The 26,657-nt window shown below is 39.1% G+C and overlaps 3 protein-coding genes across 4 annotated transcripts in view; 2 read left to right on the forward strand and 1 right to left on the reverse strand.

Moving 5' to 3' along the window:
• The first annotated feature begins 706 nt into the window (after positions 1-706).
• On the forward strand, positions 707-9,105 carry nudt3b (nudix (nucleoside diphosphate linked moiety X)-type motif 3b). The gene is made up of 5 exons (XM_034868885.1): positions 707-1,006; positions 2,238-2,348; positions 4,915-4,959; positions 5,104-5,188; positions 5,480-9,105. The coding sequence occupies exons 1-5, from the start codon at positions 896-898 to the stop codon at positions 5,674-5,676; spliced, it is 549 nt and encodes a 182-aa protein (XP_034724776.1). The 5' UTR covers positions 707-895; the 3' UTR covers positions 5,677-9,105.
• Positions 9,106-11,702: 2,597 nt separating this feature from the next.
• rps10 (ribosomal protein S10) lies at positions 11,703-18,565 on the reverse strand. The gene is made up of 6 exons (XM_034868886.1): positions 18,458-18,565; positions 17,831-17,980; positions 16,413-16,587; positions 12,518-12,595; positions 12,056-12,111; positions 11,703-11,781 (listed from the first exon to the last, which is right to left on the reverse strand). The coding sequence occupies exons 2-6, from the start codon at positions 17,978-17,980 to the stop codon at positions 11,740-11,742; spliced, it is 501 nt and encodes a 166-aa protein (XP_034724777.1). The 5' UTR covers positions 18,458-18,565; the 3' UTR covers positions 11,703-11,739.
• A 2,916-nt stretch (positions 18,566-21,481) lies between these two features.
• pacsin1b (protein kinase C and casein kinase substrate in neurons 1b) overlaps positions 21,482-26,657 on the forward strand; it is a 32,788-nt gene continuing 27,612 nt past the window's right edge. Inside the window, exon 1 of one of the 2 annotated variants that reach the window (XM_034869323.1) lies at positions 21,482-21,643. The gene's annotated coding sequence lies outside the window, so the exon portion shown is untranslated. The remainder of the gene's footprint in view (positions 21,644-26,657) is intronic. The other variant, XM_034869325.1, reaches the window with a different exon arrangement.

Below are 26,657 nucleotides of genomic sequence, written 5' to 3' on the forward strand. Positions count from 1 at the left end.
AGATGCAACTAACAATCATGTTCCTTATTATCAGCTATCATCTTTTGATTAAATCAATGAATTGTTCTATGTATAAAGTGTCAGAAAATAGTGAGAAACGCTCAATTGCAAGGTGCCATGTTACAACCGCTTATCGGACCAACAGTTCAAAATCCACAAATATTAAATTAACTGTCATACACGACAAATGAAAGCTTCATATTGTCACGTTTCAAAGCTGAACCCAGCGAATGTTTGCCTTAAAAAACTTATTGAAATATTAATGTATCAAATATTTGCTGATTAAGCTTCTGTCAATTACCTAGTGTAATCGATTAACCAACTATATTGCAAGGTTGAATTATGCAAAATAAGCCAACCATTTAGTTCACATTTTGGATCGGTTTTGAGAATCATGCAAGCGCTGTCCGGTGCTGAAACTGATTAATCAAACCAGCAGAAATAAACCATTTTGTAATTTTTCAGGCATGCTACGGCAACGTTACATTTGAATTATTCACGTGAAATGGTACAACACCACTTAATTAGACATCAGCCTCAAACAAGTGGCTGTGAAAAGCTAGTTGGAGCCAAAAGTGCCAGTTTCCCTCACCGGCTCACTCCAGTCAGAGCGTGGTGTTGCGTTTTCCCCTCTCCCCGATGCTCCAATTCTTCAACGACTGATAGGGGGTTTTCTTACGCCCAGTGGGCTATTAAAGGGTAAATTACGTAGTGGGCGTAGCGGCTTCTTGTAATGGCGACCGTGCCGTAGATGTGCCTAACCGCTAGGTTTGTGAAAATGAAGCGAAGAAGAAGTTATTTCTTTTAAGTAAAACGCCGAGGTTCCCCGGAGGAGGACTGCGTCTACAACCATCATCTTTATAAGTGGTAAACTTAGCTGTACTTTTGAACTTTTATGCCCTTTGAAATGATGAAGCTCAAGTCAAACCAAACCCGGACGTACGACGGGGATGGCTACAAGAAGCGGGCCGCCTGTCTGTGTTTCAGGAGCGAGACTGAGGAGGAGGTGAGTCCGGTGATGTTGCTGTCTGGCGGGCCAAGCTAACATTAGCAATCGTAGCTGCCTCCAGTTCTTCTCTGTCTGTTAATCGGTATATTTATCAACACCGCTATGGTTTGATGCCAGCTGGAAACAATACCTCACTCGCTTTTAACCTATTGTATTGTCGCCTGCGGTTATGTATTAAACATTAGTTTTGAGCTCGTACTTATCGGTGTTATGTAAGCCTCTTTAGCTGTGCATAAAAGCAGCCTCGGGTTTTTATACACAGCGTTAATTGGAGTCAACCTGTTAGCTGCATGCTAATACTTACGGTAGCTTGCTAGCTAACGTTAGCCGTGTTGCTGCTGCGGGCAGCCACAGCCCACTGCACAGGCTGTGATGAGTGGCGGAGACTTTAATCATAATGAGTGAATAGAAATCATTGATACGCGCCCGAAAATTTGTATCCGCTCATGGTACAGATGATTTCGCGGTCAAAACAGTGTTCACTTTGTTGGCGTTAATGCAACTGGTATTGCTTGGCCAACATTGGACTTTTATCTAGCTAGCTAGCTAGCTAGCTATTAGCGTTAGCCAAAAGACAACACTGGCAGCAATACCCGGTTAGCCTACATCCCTATGCATAATAATGCTTGTAGTCCACGTAACTGTTAATATGCCCCTGGCTACCTTCGTGTAACCCTAACCCTTTTCCAGGAAAACAAGTCAAAGTGGCTTTCAAAGGTTTATTTGAGATCAGAGGCGATTTTGGGAAGCTGATGTCCAGTCAACAACATGCACAAAGATGTCTTTGTAGTTGAAATATTATTACCGGGAGGGGGGGTAATGTAGACTTAACTAATTCCTCCTTCTGGTTAAAGTAGAGGCTAGATCATAAATCCCATGGGCTTTTGATTCCAAGAAACATCAGTATGACCTGTACGTAGCTAGGAACCTCCTTTTTTTTTTTTTTATATATTTTTTATATTAACCAGAGACTATAGGCAAATCTACCTGATCGGCAGTCGAACAAGCTTTAGCTTTTCTCCCAACAGATTGTTGAGACCATGTACTCACCACATTTGTGCGGAAAAGGGCAATGCATAGTGTGAGCTAAATAAATTTACAATAACTGGGCCCCAGGTCACTTCTTGGTAGTTTTCATTGACATAGTTAACAGGTACTACACGATTATCAACAACATTGAGTTTGGCTGTAACGCCCAACCTCTCATCTTGTATTGGGTGCTTCACAGGTGCTGCTGGTGAGCAGTAGTCGACATCCCGACAAGTGGATAGTTCCTGGAGGGGGAATGGAGCCCGAGGAGGAGCCCAGTGTCGCTGCTGCTCGAGAAGTGTGTGAAGAGGTTGGTTCTGGAAATATTTTATGATTATTACATCTGACTTAAGACTAAATTGTGGGCCCCTCTTTTTTGTTTTCTTTTTTTTTTTTGCTTGGAACTGACTGATGTTGCTATGTACTGTGCACTGGCAAACTTTACTTGACCCTTGTATGTTAAACAAGGTTGGGAAACATGCCTTTCTAGAATTAGTTCATATCCAGGAATATTGTTCTGAGAAAAGATTTCCATTTGTAGTGTGACAAATAAGTTTCAGTGTAAGCTCAGAAGATGTATTGTATTTCATTTCTATTTAATCATGTCTGTATTTAACACCTAATACCTTTCTCTCAAACCCCATTTCGTCAGTGCAGTCATCCTGTTTGCATGGACAGAGAGAGCCTAGCAACATGTAAGCTGTAGCATAGCATCATGTTACAAAGCAGTGTTTATGTGTCAAAGGAGGTCACACTGAGATTGAACACTAGCTAGCCAGCGGTTGCACTGCAGCACCATCCAACCCCACAAATACGGCAAACGAAGAAAAGCAATCCGCTTTAGACAGTTCTATTTTTATAACAGCAGCCTTGTAACAAAAACAGTTTGAAGAGCAAAGTGTGTCTATTTTGTTTGTGCGTGTCTTTGGGAGGATAGGTGCCAATTGGTAAACCTTCCTACAGTTCATTGAAAATCAATATCACTGCGTATACCGCCAACGGCGATCCATTAATCAGGTACCCCCCTTGTGTACAAGCTGTACCTCGTTTGGGCATTTTGATCATAATGGCCACAGGTCTCTGAAGTCACTGAATCTTACCCAGCTATCAGCTCTTGGCGAGTCACTGACCATATAAAGCCTATTGTCCGTGTGTAATCCATCACACTGATGGATGCTGATATCATCCCTTATCCTGGCTCCCGCTGTTTGGTAGCTCTGGTGGTTGCAGGATGCTCTGGCTTGCCAGCACATTCCCACAAAGGTCAAAAGCAGAGTCACACCACTGTGGGTGTTGGTTAAAAGAGCTGAAAGGCCGCATTCAGAAACGTTTTGACTTTGAGTGGGACCCATCACCACTTCTTGTGGCTTCCTAAGCTTCTTATTTGACGGTGGTGCAACAGGACATTTCCTAATCCTGGCGAGCTTATTCTGACAACCATATGAGCTGTGTAGTAATTGCTTATGCCTTATAGGTTTGGAGTCTTGCCAGGGATGACCGTGAAGACACAGCACGCAGGAGCAGGCTATCTGACCGTTCACCACCCCGGCCTATGCTCGGTAGTCATACGCCCCGCGCTGAGACACTATTGCATAACTTGTAATGCCTCAGTGTGCATCTTCTCCCAAAGTCTTTAGTTACATGAATGTTGGGAGACATTTTCCATCTCAAAACATACAGGTTGACTTTTGGCCTATTACTTAATACCTAGCATGTCTTTGGGGTTTCTAGTGGTGGTCCTGTTCCTTTTACATACGATCTCGCTGAAGGCCTGAAGAGTCTAACATTTATTTATAGACTGAAACTGGAACCTGAAGAAGCCGCAAAGATGTCAGCAAGCGGCTTGGCCCTGTATCTAAACCTGACCTACACCTCTGGGAGTTAAAACCTACCTTGGAGAGTATTTTTGTTATTAATATGTGTTTGAAGGTAACAAGCAAGTTGTCCTCTCTCTCTAAGAAAGATCGTGACATTTGCATTGCTTACGTGTTGGGGTCATCGTGGCAAGAGTTGTTTGTTCGTAACGTTTTCACACGATACAATTATGGTACTCGAAAGATTGACAAGTCGTCCGTATGTGACAGTGATAGCTGACCAAAGGTGTTAACGTGTTGTTTGCAGCTGTTGAATGTAGAACGGCATCATTACTCAAATGACAGAAAGCTGAAGTCATTCCACAAGCAAATCTACCAAACGTTTGCTGCTGAGTCCAGCTTCTCAAATCTGTCAATTTGCAGATTTTTCTCTTCTTTTTTTAAATACATATTGTATTTTAAACATTTTGGGGTTTCCTATTGTTGGTTGTGATGGGTATTTTTTAACCATTAATCAAGAAAATAAATGGTAGTTTAAATCAAAAGTGAAAAAAATAATTAGTGTTATACAGTAAATGCACTTTACAATTGGTCAGGAAAGTTCAAAATTCCAACTAACTCGGGACTACACATATGTTTTCAGAACACACTGTCAGACTAATTTGATTACTTTACTTCTTACCGTTAGCTTAAGTAGACCTCCTTGTACGTAAGTGTGAAATGAAAGAAAGACGGACTCAGTACTTGAAAACATGACTTGACTCAGTAAAGTCAGTTTGGTAGCTGTTACTTGGAGGATTCAGCTACAGCCCAGGAATTAGAGGGGGTTAACTTGCATCATATGATTATGATGTAATCCACTGAAACACAAACACTTTCAAAATGACAGTCTCAACTAAACACCACAAGGTTAATAATGTAGTGTTTTGTTATGCTGTTGGATCTAATTACATTGTACAGGTGTTTTTGCCTCCATTTTCAAGAAGAGCCGTTAGTTGCCCATTGTGACTGTATGCGGTGCTCTGTACTTCACCAATGTAATCATTGTCATTTATTTTACAGGCCGGTGTGAAGGGGACTTTAGGTCGCTTAGTTGGAGTATTTGAGGTGAGGAATGTTTGCTGTTGACAGATTTTTTTTTTTTTTCTCTCTCTTTCTCTCTCTCTACTCGGTGTTCAAATGTCAACACACTGTGCAGCATGTTTGCAAATGGGAATTGAAAATATGATTTCCTCCCCTCCCTCTCTACAGAACCAAGAGAGGAAACACAGAACCTACGTCTACGTTCTTATTGTAACAGAGCTGCTGGAGGACTGGGAGGACTCCGTCAACATTGGTAAAGCATTGCATTGGGTTACTTGTCAGAATGGGGCTCATACGGCCAAAGGGCTTAGTCAGTCACATGCTGTCAGTTGCTTTTGTTTAACTTTCTCAGTCCTTATAGATGTTACAATTCAGAGATTCTGTTGTGGAGGAGAACAGCTTTTGTTCTGCTCTTGTGATGTTTACTTTAATGTGCACAGTACTGTTAATTGGTAAAACCTGTTTTGTTTTGTTTTGTTTAGTTTTATTCTCTAGTTGTCCCTTTCATGTCTTAACTTGTTTCACAATGGTGTTTTGTCAACAGGGAGAAAAAGGGATTGGTTTAAAATAGACGATGCCATGCAAGTGTTGCAGTGTCACAAGCCTGTGCAGGCCACCTACTTCGAGGCTCTCCAGGAGAGTTGCCCGACCAGTAATGGAACACCTTTGGTGGCGACGATAGGCGGGGACCTTTCCCCTACCTACAGCATCAATCAGAGCTCCGTCTCGAGTATCAGATAACTAAAACCCTAACTCTGACACCTCCGGGAGTTTTTGCCACCACTTGCGCTCTTACTTGTGTCATTTCTCTTCTCTGTTCTTTTCTCTTCTGTCTAAATAACATGGTTTGCCTTGCCAACTCCTTTGTGCCAGAACTGTGGCGCAGACCTGATGACAAGTGTTGGGTGAATAGTCTGAAAACACTTTGTAAATGTCATTTTGACCCCTATCTTTTGTTTTTCTTTTTACTGACAACTGCATGAAATATCTCCTCGCTCCCCTCATTCTCTTTCCTTAACGCGCCCTTAGCGTGGTGTTTAATGAATGCAAGAACTACTTTTTACTGTTGTAATGAACAAGTGTACACTTAGTGCTTACGCTGAAGGCTTTTGGTGGTCTTTCTAAAGTCTCCATTTTCTTTCAGTTCTTTCTCTGTGAATGAATGTGGCCATTAGTGTACTCTCTCCCCTGTTAATAAGGATAGGAAATGTTGTCTGTATCTGAATGAACACATTTGTGGGAAATGACTTGTCTTGCATGAGCACCGTTATGTTGTCTCTCATCACTCGCTCGAGTGACCTGATACTGACTGTGCAACAGACTTGTGGTAAGGTCTTCATTTTGCTCCTTGTCGTGGTTTTCGATGTCTCTTGAATCAGAAGGATATGGCCCCTCTCTAGTTCTTCAATTTCAAGTGTGTTTCTCTCTGATTTCGGGAAGCTAGCCAAGCACTACAGGTTTCACTCTCAAACAGCATATAGACTGTAAAGAGAGAGACAACGTCAAATTACCACCTTTCTCCTCAGTGTCTTTACATCCTTTTTAACTCCTTTTTTTTATATAAATGCTTTCCTTGCAAAGTATTCCTCCACATACTGAGAGGGTAGAAGTAGTAGAGCATAAAATCATTGAGTCTTGGTAATTTCAAAATGCAGCACATATCACTTAAGTTATTAAAACCAATTTCCATATTTAACTCCTCACATTCAGTTTGGTTAAAAGCAATTGTTTACACTGTTTCTAACAGCACATGTGACTAGTGGGCACTTATGGTCATGGTATTTCTTTTTTTTTTTTTCTTTACCCATTCTTTTAAGTATAGTATTTAATCGGCATCCCCAAAAACACTCAAAGCACCTGCTTGACATAGAAAGTAATGGAATCTATAACGCTGATGCAGAACAAACCAACCTTGTACAGTTTGAGACCTCGTTTTTAACTTGTAAAATGCTTTTGGATACTAGTTTATTTGTTTTTATGTTTTTCTCTCTAACGTCTGGCAAAAGTCTCTTTAGCCGAGCTGCGTCGCTTGGCCTCGATGTGGCGAGGCCAGCTGGCTCAATACTGTGAAACTGGAGGCGCTGTAGATAGCATGTTAGAGGTTTTTATTGTAAAGTGTTTATTTCTGTATAGATCAAAGGTGAGAGTACAAATGACAAAACACCTCTTGCACATCTGTGAGTCTGTAATCATTTCAACTGAGGCTGGAAGGAGTGGTTGGCGTTAAATCTGGAGCTGTCGGGAACTTTTTCTTGAGATAGCGGACAGTACATCTGAGGCGAAAGAACGAGGCATACGGCTGTGGTTTGTGAGAGTGAACAGGCTAGAATAAAATATCCTCAAAATCCTTCCTTTCTCATTTAGACCAAAACAAATCTGTAACCATAACTGATACTGTTTTTTGGCCGAGCTAAAGTCTTGAGTTTCCAAACCACTACTTGGTTAGACATTTCTTTTCAAGCTAGCAGCTGTTCCACTGTCCCCAGTTTGTGTATTTTCTAATTTTTCTGAGTTTCTTTGATCGGTCTTTCCAAAAAAGGTAAACATGATTGTGGTTTTCTGTCTATATTTAAACCAGTAATGAGAATTTTTGACCACTTTGGAGCTAGGGAAAACAAGCTGTAAAAACATTGACAAACTTTATTTTTTTAATTTTTAGATTAAATGACAAACTTGTTGGAAAAGAGATTTTTACACAAACATCATATTTGGAGCAAAATTGGCAAAAGTTATATGTATTTTTTTTTAATACATAAGTCAATGATTACCTTACAAGCACTCAAACTACAGCTCTGAGCTTGCGCCTATTGCTAAGACTCATGGGAGATGTTGTTTATGAATCTAAACAAAAAAAACAATTGGTTAATCGTAAAAGGATGAAGGTGGTCAATATTTACTGTCTAGTACAGTATGAGAGGGTCATTTAACTTTGAATATGGACAGAAAACTCAAGCATCATAATTCAGTCGACCAGAACCTAATGGGATCGGGGGGGGGGGCTTTATGGGACAGCAGTTCCCAAACCTTTTCATGTGAAGGACCCCTAAACTGACACAAATTCGACCACGCACCTTCACAGTTTGAGCCTTTGAACCGTTTTGTTGCTGTGTATCAGAAAGGTGAGGTGGCCAAAGTCTTGCTTTATGATTCTCTACCTGGCACGTTGTATGAGAGCTAGTGCTGATTAGACCTTGAAGTCTGTAATGAAATGTGTAATCGGATGTTAAGGGGATGAACCTTTTTTATGTGGATTGGAAAAAGGAAGAAAACGAATCTAAAACCTCTTAAGTGATTTGCTCATGGTGGTTGGATGCCAGTGACCGGTACTGTCAAAATGAATGTGAGGAGGATTTCTACAAGTAACAGCCAGTGATTTTATGATTAATGACCACTTGTTCTTGATCTATTTTTTTTTTTTTCCTGTTTAATCTGTTGTGTTATTGACAAGCTAATATCGTGTATATAGCTAACACAGCACCCTTACAGCCAGAGGACACACACTGGCGTTGGGCAATAAGGAGTAGTGTCTTTTTTTTATTATAAACCACTCCCTGCTAACTTAACATTCAGGCACTTCCTGGTATAAGTAAAGTGATTTGGGCTGGAGTTCAGGAGGGAATCTATGAAGTACATGTATCCATATAAGCACGTTGGAGTTAAAAGCGTCAGACCTTCCTCCTTGGGGTATTTTTTGTTTTTTTTTCCATAATTGGCTCTTTTGAACTTGCGGGGGAGGGGTGAGATTAATTAATGATAGAACAATTAGAGCTTCAGATAAAGTCACTTCCTTTTTTAATTTACAAAAGGTGATGGTTTAAATATGTATTTCCTCATCTTGTGGCCAAAGCAACAAAAAATGAAAAGCACATCACTTTGCAGCAGAGGATTGTAACATTCAGTTTCCTTCAGCACGGCGACTTCAATAATTAGAAATGGAGTGAAAAAGCTGCTAAAAGATTACCCCAAATACTAGTAATTAAATAAACTGAACATGTGCAGCCGACCTCAGCCTTGAAGTTACATACTTGTAATTGTGTTCTCCAAGGTATACGCGTCACTGGAATTTTTCTTTTCCTCTGTCATTTGGGACTGTGGAATGAAACCAGTGCAAGAAGACTGAAGATTGTAATATAAATGTGCCAACAAATAAACACCAGTATTTCACATTCAGGCCAGTGTCATTGTGTCCATGTCTGCAAGATTTTTTTGTAATTGTGCCTGTAGTCCTTTCATGAGGTAGCACTACACTAAAATCTAGATGAGGATTGAGTTTTTTTTATAAATCGGGGGGCCGTGTCATAACTCTTATTGCCTTCTGCCATTCCACACCACAGGCATACAATGTATAAATAAATCTTAACTGTATACTATTTTTCGCAATTGGTAAACAAATTACCACACTTATAAGTGGTATCAAGTGAAAATGAAGGTTAATTCAGTATGCACCATAAAAATCTGATATTGTGCTTTTATAATGCAATGCACAAGGGAAAAGGTGTGTGGATGGTGGGGAAACAGCCTGAGAATCCCAACAGCTAAAATGTAACATTGTTTTAGGGGTGGGGGAATATTTAGGGGTCACATTGGCAGTTTAATTCTTAAATCAAGGTTGTTTGTATCATTTCAAGATAAATGGTTGAGTATGTTTCTATTCTATACTAACTGCAAAACCAGAAGACTCAGTCTCAGTATACAGGGGATACCATACCAGTAGTACAGTGGGGCTCAAATGTTTGGGCACCCCAGGTAAACATTTGTATTAATGTGCATTAAAAAAGGCTAGAAAAGATGGAAAAAAAAACCTCAAAGGCAGCAAATGCCAGATTAGACATTCATAAAGTATTTCACAAAAATTTAGATTTTATTTCCATCATTTACACTTTCAAAATAACAAAACAAAAAAATGGCGTCTGCAATAGTTAGAGCACCTTAACCTTGTACTGCCCGCTTTGGAAAGCTGACTGGATTGTGCTCAGTCATCGTCTGGGAAGACCAGGTGATGTTAGTCTTAAAGTTTTACATGCCCAGACTCATCTGACCTTGCCCCAACAATCAGCACCATGGCTTCTTCTAAGCAGTTGTCTAGAAAACTGAAAATAGTTGACGCTTACAAAGCAGGAGAAGGCTATAAGAAGATAGCAAAGCGTTTCCACATGCCAATATCCTCTGTTTGGAATGTAATTAAGGAATGGCCGTCATCAGGAACAGTGGAAGTTAAAGCAAGATCTGGAAGACCAAGAAAAATATCAGACAACAGCTCGCAGGATTGTGAGAAAACCAAGTCCAAACCCAGGTTTGACTGCACGATCCACCCAGAAAGACCTGGCAGATATGGTCTTCATGGAAGAGTCCTCAGAAGAAAACCTTCTACATTCTCTTCCTTACCACAAATAAATCAGCATTGGCAAATAAACATCTAGACAAGACTGATGCATTTTGGGAACAAGTTCTGTGGGCCGATGAGGTTGCCCAGAATAAACAAAGAGAAGTAATTTGGAGAAGAAATTTAATTAAAATAACTTCCGTCCAACTGTTAAACATGGGGATGTTTTGCAGCCACTGGCACAGGGAACATTTCATGAGTAGAAGGAAAAATGTATTCAATAAAACTTCAGCAAATTTTGGATGCTAACTTGATGCCACCTGTGATAAAGCTGAAGTTAAAGAGAGTATAGGTTACATAAATGGATAATGATCCTAAACACACCTCAAAATCCACGGTGGATTACATCAAGAGGGGATTCTTTCCAAAGGGGACAGTACAAGGTATCAACTCTGCAGGCCGCCCAAACTTTTGCAGACGCCATGTTTTTATTTTTAAAGTGTAAATGATGGACATGAAATCTAACTTTTTGTGACATGTACCAATGTCTTATCAGTCATTTGATAAATTTGAGATTTTTCCATCTTTTCTTGGCTTCTTTATGCACAATAATACGTTTTTACCTGGGGTGCCCAAACTTTCAAGCCCCACTGTATGCAGTATATGTTAAGGTCATTAAATTGCATTGTGGGATAATATCACTACTGTAACTGCATTTCAAACTTCCTGCTTCAAAGCAACCAATAGCTTGACTCATTTCTAATTTAACATTATCCCCCGTACTCCCAAGAAAGTGAACATGAAGACTGAAACGGCTCTGGCTGTCTGGGAGACATCCGCCAAATCCTCTAAATATTGCTCCCTACACCATAACTAGTTTATTAAGAAAAACATCTGAAAAGAAAACACAGCAGTGTGTCATTTCTGCAATGTTAACAGCTGGGACCACCTACATTCCTATCAGAAAGGTGAGCAAAGTTTAAGTGGCTCTAGCAAAGCTAACTAGCATTATCAATATGCCTCTCTACTAAACTCTACATTCACTTTAAATATTAGCTAGTTGTGTATATACTGTGTTTCAGTGTTTTCTGGTCTTGGATTAGTCTCGCCCTGCCTTGGTCTGTTCTTAGTCTCAACCCCTCAAAGTCTTTATCTCAGGTTGTCTTTATTACAACGTGACTGTCACAGCTTGTTACCACTGGCACTTGTCCTACTACTTCCATTAATTATCAACTAATGACATTTCCCATCTAGGCTCACTTGATCCTATGTAAGTTATGTACATATCTGGACAGTCATCTTAACGTGTCTTTATTAGTCTTAACTCCCAAACTGCTGACTAAGGTCCTTCTGCTCAGCATAAAAACATCTGAGAATGTTGGAAACAAGCAGCTAACTTTTTAATCCATTGTATTAATACAAACAATACCGAGATGTGGGACTCATTTTGATTTTCTTTATTGTACAGAAAGATGTGACATTTACTGAGGCTGCTGTCCTCTGCCGCGTCCGAAGCCACCCCTCTGCAACAAGGAAAAGGTTTGGTCAATATATCAGCCAACAGAACAATAAAGTTTTATGACTGCACTAAACAACTACATTCCTTATTGAACCCATTATAAAACTGCACCCACAAGCGACCAATGTTTCAGGGACGAAGGTTGGACATTCTTGTATAATTGCTGTATAAAACATTTGCATGCAAGAAAAATGTGCTCTTCTAAAACACAAATAAAAACTTACCACAAGAGGAAAATGTAAATGGTTTTACAGTGAAACTATGGAAGCAGTACTTACAAATTGGAATTCTGTGGCAGCTCCAGCACCGGCCTCTGCTTTCTTGTCAGCACCAGCTGATGGACAAGTTATGAATGAACAGGTCAGCCAACAACTTTCAAATCTTAAAGCTTCAAAGCACATCCCACCACTGCAAACTAGTAAAATTAAAAAAACTTCTAGCCACATACAATATTTACTTTTGACGTCCGACTACATTGAACGGGAAGATATCTAAGGTAAATAACTTCAGTCTGTTGTGAAACTTTGCTTAAAAAAGTAACCAATTCACTGAAGGTTTAAATTGTAGGATTTTCATTCAATTATATAATTGTTAGGGTTGGAAATTACAGAGCATTCAATGCATAAAAGTACACCTACTATTCCAAGACAGTCACTCTTTCTACCCGCCTTTCTAAGACACTAGGTCACATAAGCGACTCAGCTCATAAGGGTGGATTACATTGCTCCAAGTATACTCACGGGGTGCAGCAGATCGCCTGTATGTATCTCTGTCAGCCTCGCCACGGTTAAGGCGAGCGGGCCTCTCTCCTTCCATTCCTGCAGAAATAAAAGGAAAATTCAGCTCTAGTCCACTTTGGTTATGGGTGATTTGGCCGCACACAGAAGGATGATATCAAGAGGAAAACTAGTACGCTTTGATGTTAGAGTTCAGTTTTAAAGCCAAGGGCTTTCACTAAATACAGTGAACCATGTAAGGGAACAGTAATGGCCTCAAAGACTCATGAGCTATGCTTGATGCACAGACTGTATAGGTGAGGCCAAAACAGCTCGACCGCCTCCTGGTGGCTGACTGCAGTATAGAGCACATCCCCCCCCCCCCCCCCCCTTCCATGTTAGCAGATGGAAACAGGCCATACCACAAAATATCTTTTTTCATTTTAGTTAGTTCTTATCACACTGATGTTTGTCCAAATGTAACTTCTGATAAGTGGTTTTTATTTGTTATTTGATGCAATAAAAACTAAATTTCATGATTGACTCGCACGATGGTCTGGTGGGTGTCTGTGCTGGACTTGGTAGCCCAGCTTCATCACCTGATCCCTACTGCGCAGACCCTGGCTCCTAAATTACAAGGTTCAGCACCCGGATCGGGATATTTGGCTTTACTTTTATACAGTGGTATCTTTGGATACAGTCTATGGAGCAGATTATTCAGGACCAACTTGTAAACACTTTTATGCATTAGGGGGGAACCTGACTCTAGAAAGTAGGATCAGCAGACTCTTGCTGCCTTTACTCTGTTTGGACCCAGTGCTGGACTGCCGAGTGGTTTCAATCCAATCACAGCCCAATTCATCTGAAGTAGGTTGTATAAAATGATGTTTAACAAATGGTTAAATTTCACTTTCACTGCAGCTCCTGTCCTCTTAGACTAAGTGGAATGGCACGCTCTGTGTATTTAGTTTGAGCTCTCAAATTTACAAACTTTCCAGTTTGTGTGCCCTGCCGCTCAAAGTGACTAATTTTGAACACATCAAAAAGCGTATCCGAGATGGAGATCAGCTCCAAAAGATTAAAAAGAAATATCAATATGAGGCAGCAAAATATATTGTTGCCGGTTAGTTGTTATGATCGCGCTACAAAGGAACGTAAATTGCCTAATTAGCCATTCATCTGAAAAGTAGTAGAATTGTTGTTGACCTTGCAGTTGAGACCACCCAGCCCCCCCCCCCCCATGTCTCCCATCCAGAGCAGAGGGAGGATGATGGAGGACCAGGGATGCTACAGATCTGTTGTAAACTGGTCTGCATACTTTACTTAACTTCAAGAACTTTAGATATCCAGTCCACCAGTACACAGTTACTCTTATTCGTTTTTTGTATTATATACACGCATGCTTGCCAATAAGTAGAACATATCTGCAATTAGTCTACATATTAATAAAACAAACTAAACTAAGTTTACAATGAATTAATATATTCTTTAATTATAAGGATGGGTAGGCCCTCTAAATATTGGCGTTTTATTACAAAAATAAACTTCTCAATCTAAACACGCATTTATTTGTGTTCTTTGCTTTTGTAAGATTGACATCATCGGTTATTGTATTGGTGTCTGAGTATTTTTATCACCTTGAAAATCTCTAAAGCACAACATTTTCTGGGGATCCACGCAAAGATTCCTGTGTGATGTAAGATACTTAAATACATGATCAGCTGTTCTGAAGGTCGCAGATCCAGACGTAGGTACTGATGAATGAAAGGATTATCTGACAAAGTCCCGGCCCTTCCTGCTAATTGGCAGAAAACATTGAGACTTGATCACTGGTTGGATTTGCATTTTCCAATTTTATAAATCTACAACATAGATCAGTTAGAGCAGGTCACTGAGGTTAAAACCGCTGAAACTATCAACACTTAGCCATGGCTGCAACTAGAGCTGGGCAATGTATCAATACTATATCAAAATCTTTATACGACACTAGATATTAGAATTTGGATATTGTCTCATCGTAATATGACAAGGATTGTCTTTTCCTGGTTTTAAAGGCTGCATTACAGTAGTTATGTCCTTTTTTGAACCTACAAGACTGTTGTAACTATTATTTGCCTTAACCCTTTAGTCATATCCACATTACTGACGATCTGATGAAAATTTGATTGTGTAAATATTTTGGAAAAGCACCAACAGTCAACACTAAGATTTGGTCAAAGATATCGTGCCATTTGATTTTCTTCACACCGCCCAGGCTATAGCTGCAACCTTTTATCCTCATGATGTTAATCTCTCTGGAATGCTTCCACTCAGCAGGCTAAAGGCCCTGACACCACACCTAGCCGACGGCCGGGCACTAGTGGCAACGATGACTGACTGCGGCGTCACTTTTCGTCGGCCCTCGTCTGGGCCAAAAATTAGCACTGAAACACACCGTAGAGACTACAGCCGATGGCCAAGTACCACATACGTTCTGCACCTGCGTGAGAGGACAGAGGTCCATTCCAGCCGGTGGCAGTAATCTGTCATTCAACCTGGGATACCGTCGCCATGGTACCCGTAACAAACGGCGTTTGCTCGATAAGCGGCAGAATCAACAGAGCCTACGGCCCCTCTGCTTCTCTCCCCACCAGCAAGACTGCGGTTCTGGGAGATGGCTACCCAGACTATCCCTGTCCCGTTCTGTCATGCTATCTTTCCATATAGGCAGACTTCTTCATCTGGAGGGACCAAATGGCCCGCTGCTTGCCTGTTAGCTTGGTAATTCCCCCCACCCAACACGCCTTAATCACACACTGGTTACTGTTAACTAGCCAAACTAAATTGTCACTCATCCGGCGATAGCAACGTGCTTTCCTACGATGTGACAAGAGCCTGGGAATTAAACATTAAGTTGGTACATTTGACTAATTTAGAGGTGGGCCAACTGGCTGGTAAGTAGGCCTGCACAAATGATCTTTATAAAAGCTGTGATTGATTCACCTGTTAATTTTTAAATATTATTCTAATTTAATTTTACGAGCCAACAGCATCACAAACACTACTACTTTCTTCTGTGAGTTTTAAACAGACTGTAAAAAATAGGTTTTAAAGCGCTACAATGCTCTCCCTCTTCTTCATTGAAGCCTCTATGTTTACAGGCTGGTGGGGATGTGGTACAGGGGCCAAAAGTAGAGAATCGTGATATCAATTCTAGGTTCATGCAGTCCTACTGGTAAGCTAGCTAGGGGGCTAATTGTTCAGTGGTGCAACAAGAGACAAGTCTTTTACAGTCTTTACCGTTAAATATAGTTTCGGACATTAGTTTATTAATGTTAGTTATTTTGTAATGTGTAGCTATGTAGAGCTCTTTTAAAAGACATGTTATTGTCGGAATAAATAAGTCTACACAAGTATTTATGTATATCTTGTACGTTAGCCGTCCTATGGACATAATGTGCAAAATTAGTTATTCTAATCGTCGCAGCCCATGGTTTTTTTGTTTGTTTTTTAAGAAGAAACATTCAAAAGTTATTTTGATAGCTCTTCTGTGTATTGGATTGGTCAGATGAGATCAAAAATGAACGACCCTTGGGTGTGCCGATGGTCAGTCGCCGTCGGTCCACCTGGACCGGCAGCAGACCTGGTACGTCAGGAACTTTACATAAACACTATGACTTGTGTTTTTTGACAGTCAAGACTGCAATCCGTAAAGAGACTCTACAATTAATTTGATTTATTTTGAAAACTTAAGACGGATCCATACATTACTATTCTAGTGGCATTGGCTGGATACTGGCTTTAAAAAGCAACATCAATCACCACTCACCTCTCTGCAGACTGTCCCATTGGTTTTTAAAAAGAAAGTATATTCCAACGATAGAACAAAAACAAGTTACATTCAACCAAACACCCATTACGTGTATCGCAGTGAGCTTACCCTTGGGCCTGGGCCTTGCGGTCTCTGGGCGGGTCTGGCGGCGCAGGGTGGCGGGAACAATCTCAGGGGGAAGGTGGAGGAAGTCTCTCAGGTACTGGATACCTTCGTTGGTGAGGTACCAGTAAAAGTGACGCCAAGCAAATTGCTCCTTGACATACCCACAGGACTTCAAGGACTGGAGGAAAAGCACAGGCATAATGTAGTGGTAGTTTTCACACTGGGTAGAGTACTACCAAATACTGTCAGCACACACTACATAGTACACAGTGCATCTTTTCAGACAATGGATCATTAACATGTCATACTCCCTCTTTCAAATGATTGTTTTTTTTATTCTCATACACCCCCACCTCACCACATGAACCAACTGCTTTACCAAGAAAGTCCCATTGTTTCATTAAAATACCCTTCTCAAGAACAAATGGTTTCTTTACAAGCTTGATTCTCATTAGATTCTGTTTTCCAAGTATAAAAAAAACACAATTTCAACTTTGTCCAAATTAGTTTTTAGAAACGAAGAGAAAACTCCCTTACTGGACCCAAATAAAAATACGGATTCTACTCTACACGTTATGCAATCTTTCTAACCGGTATCTTGCCGGCATTGTTAGCATCAAAACACGCTTGCATTTTTATCGTTCAAAAAGACAAATCAGGCTTTAACTGTGTTTCTTCCTAGCCATGTGTGTACCACCACAAGTCTCAATGCCCCCCATCCACTTTTTGCCCCTCATGCATTAGCGTACATTCAGGTTACAGGAGCAACCATCGGTTTCAGACGTTTGTTGTTGTTTCCTTAAATTTGTAACTTTTTCAGTGTGCTTAATTTTTTCTTCTTCAAATGCTACGAAATAAAAACATCCAAATTCAATGGAAATGGTGAACTCATCAGTTATCTAACTTGGAATTTGGAAACTTTTTGAAAATTGGTGAAATATGACCCCGAGGACAACAAAAGGGTTAACTGGAGCTACAGGACAGAAACCTCGGTGGAGCAGAAGGGCAAATCTTGATCTTGATTTTCAGTATGAATACAGACCGTGAAAGCGGGGCCTCCCGATCCTTCTGACTTTTTGGGTTTTAAGTACGAGGTGTCAGAAAAGTTACCACAGTGATAACTGGCTTGTGGCAGCCAAGCGTTCATAGCGGTTGATGTGTAATCTGCTAGTGTCCTGGTGCTTTCTGTAGCTCTGCATGGCATATTAAAAACAACTTCTATTTCTGCTCTAGCTGTATGTATTATGTCTTTTTGATCACTGTGTGTATATTTTAATGTTTTTTGTTGCTTCCTGCTGCCATGATCTGAAATCATCTTGCCAAAGGGATACTGTTGAAAATTAGCCGACTGGCTAACACTGGCCCATTTACAGACATGTTGAATACATACAAATATAAACCTTTAGCATCCAGTTTCTCACCTGCATCGCTTTCATCACATGAAGGTTGGGCACATTCTTGTCAGCAAGCTCCGGATGCTTGGGAAGGTGGACATCTTTCTTGGCCACCATGACTCCCTCCTTGAAGAGGAGCTCATAGATAGCAATGCGATTCTTCTTGGGCATCAGCATCTGTTGAAAGCGACATATTTATGCATTAGTTTCCTGTAGTAACATAAACGCTAGAGACAGCTTACAACAGCTATGAGGGCATGTTAGCGGCTGGCCTGTTAGCCAACTTAGCTAGCTACATGTACCGCTATAAACCAAAGCCGCATAACGCCTATCAACAAACACTTCATTAAATCAATATACGGGGTTTGTTAAGTTTACATCACTAGCCACACACTTCCAAATAACGTTACATTTAATGTCGACCGAGTCAGCGCGCGGTAACCGAGAGAAATGGCAGCCTGTTCGAGAAAATGAGTGCCTGGGTCACTTCCACACTTTTAAGTGGAATATCCACAACTGTAAAGCATGCAAGGCTGAAATAATTTTAGGTTTTCAATTGTGACATTAACAACAATCGAATATCAAACATTACTGTTTTATTGAATATGAGATGTTGAAGATATATTTAGATTACTACGCCGGGTCTGTCTTTACCTTTCCACTTGTTAAGGGACCGGAGCCGGAAGGAACGACGGTCGTCTATCGGGAAGGTTTATCCTCGCGACCCGGGCCTGTGGAGACGTGTCGCCCCCTGTTGGTGTGGAGGGGGACGTATTAGGTTGACATTTATCCTCATGTTGTCCTCGGGTCAAATTGACCCATTTTTCTACATCAATGTTCTTTTTAACCAGCCAATTGTGATGACCCAAAATAACATGATTGATTCCACACACTCTTTGGCGAGTACAGATCTCTACTTTCAATCATTTTGGCGTGTCATATTCAATTTTATAGCATTTAAAACTAATTGAAGTGTTTTTGAAATAGTATTGAGTTAAATTTGACATATTCCATTCTGTGATTATCCATCAACATCCATTCCTTTAATTTTATTCTAAATAATTCCTAATTTCTGCTTTTCTAACTCTTACATTAGGTATAATTTCCTATAAATGAGGTTTATTGACCATGAATTCCAAAAATAACTGTAAACTAAAGTTAATAGGTTAGGGTTAAGTGGTGTTGAAAACATCAAAAAAATTGACAAACATTGAAAAAAGCGTCAGACGTGTTAAAAAAAGGGACAAAAACGTGAAAAAACTTTGATAAAAAACCTCAACAAAAGCGTTCATTTTCAATTTTAACGGGAAGACAAAACAAGGGTTAAACAACCTTTTTTAAGTTATTATGAAAAAAATTAAATTAAATTCAATTAAAAAATGAAGTTTAATTTCTCTGTAACGCTCTGGTGAATGTCATAAAAATATAAGCACACATGGGTCTGTACGTGCTCAAATCCTGTCTTTTTAATAATTTTAGCATTGTTTTATTTCCGTGTCTTATCTGTATTATCATTGTTATTAGTATTATTATTATTATTATTATTATTATTATTATTATTATAGCCCAATTATCTCATATCACTGTTGGGTATTTCAATACATGTTATTTATTTTTTCCTGATTAGATTTTTCAGTCCTGAACTATTTGAATCCTGGTTAATGTAAGATAGTCTATCATTTTGTTTTGAAAATATATAAATTTAAATTTTACAATTCTGCAGAAGCATCTGTATCAAAACATCAGATGAAATCTGAAATGATTAGTGCTGAAATGTAACTACTGTAAGCACATTTATTTCAGCACTGCACATAAGTACGCGACTGAGGTACTTCCATGGTACTAACCATTCAATGCTACTTTACACATCTATAATAACAGGTAAATACACCACCGCAGACAGTACTTTACAGATTAAGAAGTTAATTGCAAAAACATATATTCTTCATATGAATATGATTCTCTCTTCATAGATTAGCAAAACAAATTAAAAGCCTCCACTAACTACAACAGTAAAAGGCTATACCCACACATTAATGCATCAGTATTAATAATCCAACAATATGACACATAACACTCACAGGTACTGCAAATCCACTTTTGACACCTATTTTTGGCTAATCCAGCCTACTTGGATACCTTTTCCAATAAACATGCAAGACCTTAACCAATAATAAAATATCATTATAAATATATTCATATTATTTTGCTACATTTAGTTAAGTAAAAGATCTAAATACTTCCTCCACTGGGAATAAATATTATTAAAACATTTTGTGGCAAACTTCATACAAAATTTTTTCTTTTCATATTCCTTGTGAGTGATGAGAAAAACATTTCACTTGCTGACATATCCCTCAGTATAATGATTCCCTCCCTCCAAACGATCACAGCAGAGCGGTTACTTTAAGCCTTTTTATGGTGGTTTAATGGGTTGTGTGATCCCAAATGAGATGAGATGATTTCATCAAAACAAACAGACTGGGAGGCAGAAGGTTTCCACTCAGCCTGATTGCAAAAAAAAACTCTGTGTGAAAGGCTGCAACTAGTCGTTATTGTTGTTATTAAACTGTTGATCATATGTCTGAATAAGCTTCTAATTATTGTTTAGTTTGCAGAATGTATGAAAAATGTAAAAGAGAACAACAAAATCACCAAATTACATAGAATCGCAATAAATCTTCACATTGGAGCTGGGAGCAGACAATGATTAGCATTTTCTTTTCTTTTTTATAAATTACCTAATTGATTAATCGACTCTCAAAAAAAAGTTGGATTTGTTTTATGTCAATCACCTTACCGTTTTGCACCACAATTCCCATTGGCTTTCTTGGTCACCTTTGCACAATCCATCCATTTTTCTTTGAAAGTATGCAAAGCTATTTTAATTAACAGGTCACATATTATTTATACAGTTTTCAATCCTTTTCACTTTAATTGTGTATGATTCTTGACTGTAGCGGCACCTGTTTTCTGGGTAAATTCCTGGCTGTGGGAAGCTCCTGGGCAATACACTGGTTTCTGAGTCTGTTTTATATTTAATAAAATATAGCCTATCTGGGATACATTGTTAGTTTTATTTTATTTTAGGCTATTCCTAGTTATGGTGAGAAATTGTTTTATTTGTTGATTTTATTTTTTTATTTCATTGATTCTTCATTTTTTTTAAATCTTTTTCTATAGTGTTATTTTATATACTGTATTTTTTTATTTTTTATATTTGTGCACGTAGGCCTATATTTTACCCTTTTTCTCAACATACATCTCCTCATGACATGGATGAAACGGTCTTTCCGTCATAAACCTCCTGTTGTCCTCGGGTCAAATTTGACTTGTTTTACAAAAACTTTCTATATCACAACTAAGACAAAAGAACGTTTAAAAAAGTGACAAATGTTGGAAAAAGCTACAGCGAAAAATCTGGAAAACTTACCAAAAAAACATCAAAGAGATCGCCGAATGCGACAAAAACGTGTCAAGAAAAGTGTCAACAAAACATAGCAAAAAGCAACAAGAACTTTTATAAAAAAGGACAAAGAATTAAAAAAAACAACATATATAACAAAATGTTGACATTTCGACTCAGTAAAACACAAAGTTGCATGGTCGACAGGAAGACCACGCGAGGGTTAGTATTAACGGTCAATGGTTAAAACCATTTATTTTGAAAGAGCCTTCCGGAAGTTATTTTGTTCTTAACGTCCATCCCCCATCTGGCGGCTTCTTTCAGCGAAATATCAAGCTAACGCACAGGCGACACAACGGAGGCTGTCTCTACTGATGAAGACAATGACTACCTTTCACAGATATTCAAAAAAGCTGGACTAACATTTCTTTTCGGTACGTCATTCTTAATGTTTTATAACCACACAGCCTACCCGCTATCGACAGCTAGCTTAGGTTTGTTGTGACTAAAGTAGCATAATTTGTAGTTATTGCTGAACCGTTACATCTAATATTGGTGAGAACGGACGTTTTCACTCACTGAGGGTCTTGCTGGGACAAAATGAACGTCCGGAGCATTAAAAGTTAATTGTTTTGGCAAGAACATGTATTGTTATAGCATCTTTGTTGTTTGCATCATAGAAACCTGCAGTTTTGCGATGTAGGCAACTTAAACCGCTGCCAGTCTGCACGCCTGCTTTGTTGACACTCATTTAAAGTCCAAAAGGATCCGGGTCTATATGAAATATATTTACAGTTTATAATAGTGTATCGTTTACAGTTTGACATAATAGAATACATATAACGGCATTCAATGGGAGTTACATGTGCAGAAGATGCTCGAGAGACGCAGCCTGTGGTGGCTTCAGCAGCAGAGGGAAGGGAAGGATGTCTAAATAAAAAATAGAAGAAATCGTCCCGGGGGAGAGAGCCAGTGTTTCCTCCAGACCAGCACATTTCTTTGATTTATCATTGAGAGCAGCTGGTGTTAAATCAGATCAGAACTGCTGACCTCCATGTGAGCCAGACTCTGATCTGGGAGCTCTGTCCACGGTTCTGAACTCTGCTGCATACAGTGTAGGCCTGCAGTACAGTAGGCCTACATATGGTACATCAGGTTGCTGGACCCTGTACATCTCTAATCTGTACATATCAAATTGAATACCGTCTAAAGCAAAAGTTTGATGTCGCCTATATCTGCAAGAGAAGTCAAGTCATCCAAAAAAACATTGTGTTCTTTCTCTTGTCTTAAAGGGCCACTCCGCTGTTTACACTCGACTCCCTGCTCAGCCTGGTAAAACATTAGTATTCTGTCTTCTGCAGCTCTGGAGGAGCTTCTTTTGGTTGAGTCTTCCAACAATATCAGGATTGTCTCAGCTTTGACTCTGACAACGCATGTACAATGTGTCATAAATTGGAGGTGGGAAGTTTGAAAGAAGTGGGTATTAACCAAGTCTTCAGAAGATGCTCTTGAGTTGCATTTTGGGAAGTGTAGGATCCAGTGTTTTTGACGCGTGGATAAAGGTTAGGAAATCATCTGATCATCGAACCCATCAACCAGCAAAGCCTAAACACACACAAATATGCTTTATGAGGGGATCATTTGGATACAGGGACTGAATACTGAGTGTAATATATATATATATATATATATATATATATATATATATATATATATATATATATATATATATATATATATATATTACCATAAGCTACAAAAGGAATACAAATTAGTTTAACCTTCCTGTTGTCCTCGGGTCAAATTTGAAACCTTTTTAATAATGTTTAGATCAGAAATATGGCATTCTTTTTAACCAAGTTACCACAAAAAAGTATGGATTCCATGCAACACTCTTTGCAAATACAATAACCTTATGGAATTTGGGGTGTAAATTGAAATTGTTTCAAATCAGTTTCCTGAACAGACTCCTCTACTCAACATACGCTCCTCTGATCTTAACTATTAGTCAAAATAATTCATAATTTATTCTGCTTTATTAGCTCAAATATTAGGTATCATTCAAATAAATGAGGATTATTGACCATGGATTCCAAAAAGTAGTGTAAAACTAGTGGTAGTAAGGTGGTGGTAATGAAATCAAAAAGAATAAATAATGCGTTGAAAATGTCAAATGTCGAAAAAAGGGTAAAAACAAAATATGTGTTAATCTTTTTGACCCGGGAGGACAACACAAGGCTTAACGTAAACGTTGCGCTAGTTTAGATTTCTGAACGTCTATCAAGCATAATATCTCTTTTGTTTAGTTTTGAAAATGAATCAGACGCACATCTATCTGACCTACTTATTCAGTGTTTTATTTCATAGCAATATCATAGCTGAGGGTCATTTAGAGAGAGAGAGAGAGAGAGAGAGAGAGAGAGAGAGAGAGAGAGAGAGGCTTGAGTGGACAATGGCTTTTATTAGAATGAGTGCCTAATTGGATTCATTTATGTGACAAATAAGAGACAGTCATTTGATTTGCAGCACCCAGGTTAACTCCTCTCTGTTATTGTAGGAGCAATGACAAATGAGCCGTCATTGCTAATGTAATTACTTTGACTACTTAACCCCAAGTCTCTCTTTTCTTATCTGTATAAATAACAATAGATTTGAACTATGTTATTCCCAGCGGGCAATGACGCCACTGTTTGCTTCCAATTTCCATTTTCCCTTACAAGCTCGGCATGTCACATCTGGTGCTCACGAGCCCTGCCAGACGTCAGTTGATTAAAAGCAATTAAACCTATTCTTTTCTATTAGTCCCTTTTCCCTTGGTCACCAGGAATATAGCTCCAGACATCCTGAGCCTTTCCATCTATGTCTGAGTTTTGGATCAATGCTGTCAAAATGTAAATGTAATCTTAATTCGTCCTGAGAATTACCACAACACAATAAGTTAATTGTTAATTGTTTTAAAGTTACTCACTACTGCTGAAGCAGATTTGGAGCATCTTTTTAAAGCTGTACTGTATCTGACCTCTATAGACAAACACTCAAGTCAATAATTTACACCCATGAATGGAAAGGATCATCTGAAAAACGTCCTATGTTTCGTTACATGTTCAGGGACTCGTTGTATGAGAGCAGGGCTTCGGCCTGAACTGTAAGGTAATTTGAGTCTGTGATAGGATCCTCACAGGGGATCATGCAGAAAGGCAGGCTGCATTTCTTTAAAGGCCCAGGGGGGTTGCAAGGACCGAGCTGTCATTACATACCAGGGCATGCTGTGTATGCATGTGTGTGCAACTGCCCGAACTGTGGAGTTGCAGACTAACTTGAAATGATGTTAGCTACATTCAGGATTTAAACGTAGTATAGGACTTTACAGTGCTTTCATTGTATTTTTATCAATACTATTTCTGGATTTCAAATTTCAAGGACTGCAACAACACAACAACATTACTGATTCATCTGTTGATTGTTTTCTTGAGTAACCCATTTTCTGATAAATAAATGTCAGAATATGACCAAAGAAAATCACAATTTCCCAGAATGGGGATGGCATTAAATGTGATTGTTTTGACCAACCAACAGTCACTTTATAATAGAAGTCTAAGGCTATGTGCTCTCTATTTACTCAGCTGTTTTATTTTAATGTCTGAATTCTCAGTGATCATGGGAAAAGTGTTGCAGATCATTTTTCTGTCGATTGAAATATTGTATAATTTCAGCTTGACAGATGTCCTATTTTTAAATAACACACACATAGCATGTATCTGGGTGTACGGGTTAGAAGTTTGTTAGTTTAGAGTTCCCAAAATATTTCCCAGTTTTCACCCAAATCTGATTCAGCAAGTCAGTCATGAAAAGCAAATCCACTAGATTTAACTTGGAATAGTGTTACGTATGAGGGGTTCTGGAAGCATCTTCCCAGACAATGAATATACATTCCCTGATGTACCGTCTGACTGTGCTGCACAGTGCATATAGAAGAAATGCTGAATCAGCAGAATCTAACCCGCAGGCTGCACGCTGCAGACCAGCAACGGCTTCATGCCGTGCAGCTCTTTTAACCAAGTCCCTGCCTCATGATACATCCATGAACAAATAGACGGTCCTAATTAGTAGCCCCTGTTAGGTAAATCGACTTTTGAAAAACGCTTTAGCTCGGATGGATGGATGCATGCATGGATGGATGGATGGACAAACAAAAAAATAATCTGTTGATAATTCAAATTCATTTTTCAAGCAACATTTTAAAGTGGTATCTAGTTCCAGGTAGTCCTGCATGATACATTGTTATAAAAATTGTGATCTTGAGTCTTTTAAATAACTGTGATAAATGTGACAAATATATACAGTGAGGAAAATAAGTATTCGAACACCCTGCTATTTTGCAAGTTCTCCCACTTAGAAATCATGGAGGGGTCGGAAATTGTCATCGTAGGTGCATGTAGTTGTTGGATTCTTACTGATTGTTTGGGGTGGACAGGTGTTTTTATGCAGCCAACAACCTCAAAATGGTACATCGAATTTAGGATAATAAAGGGAGTGGAGGTGGACATTTTGAAGGCAGACTAACAGGTCTCTGAGGGTCAGAATTGTAGCTGATAGACAGGTGGTCAAATACTTATTTGCAGCTGTATCATACAAATAAATAGTAAAAAAAATCATACATTGTGATTTCTGGATTTTTTTTAAAGATTATGTCTCTCACAGTGGACATGCACCTACGATGACAATTTCAGACCCCTCCATGATTTCTAAGTGGGAGAACTTGCAAAATAGCAGGTTGTTCAAATACTTATTTTCCTCACGGTATATTTTATTTTTAAATAACTTCAATTATTTATATTTATATATGATATATATGATTAATGTAGAAAATAATAGGCAGATTGTAAAATTTATTGAGAAAATGATCATTAGTTGCACCTGGGATTAATCCGTTACTAGAAAAAAAATTGGCTCAATCATTAGTTGCATCACCTATAAAGATCAGTCTCTAGTTCCCAACTTGGGGGTCAAGGGGCCCCAACATAAATCCAAGGGGTCCCAAAATGAAACACCATATTATATTTACCTTTCTTGACTTTTTCTCCATTGTTTTTGTTGACCATTTCTAGCTTCTAAAATCCTTCAAAACTAAATATGGGAATAATCACTGTTTTTTTGAACATACTCTCAGCTGTTGACACAAAGTGCCCTAACCTTCGTTGAGGTATATATTTCTTCTCCTTTTAAGGGGTCACGATACAAAAGGCTGGAAGCAAGTGTTGCATGGCTTTAGGATTGCTCAAACTTAATATTAGGCTAGTTTAATGTAAATCAGAGAGAGTCCAAGTTTCATTGAGGGATGTATGTGCCGGGGGATGGATAAGTAGTTGTGAGTTTGCATCATGTGATGTGCATGCTTTCGCTTTCCCGAGAATGTAATCAATCACTTATTATCTCCGGGGTGCCTCC

This window comes from Etheostoma cragini, chromosome 4 (assembly GCF_013103735.1).
Source record: "Etheostoma cragini isolate CJK2018 chromosome 4, CSU_Ecrag_1.0, whole genome shotgun sequence".
NCBI classification, from domain to species: domain Eukaryota; kingdom Metazoa; phylum Chordata; class Actinopteri; order Perciformes; family Percidae; genus Etheostoma; species Etheostoma cragini.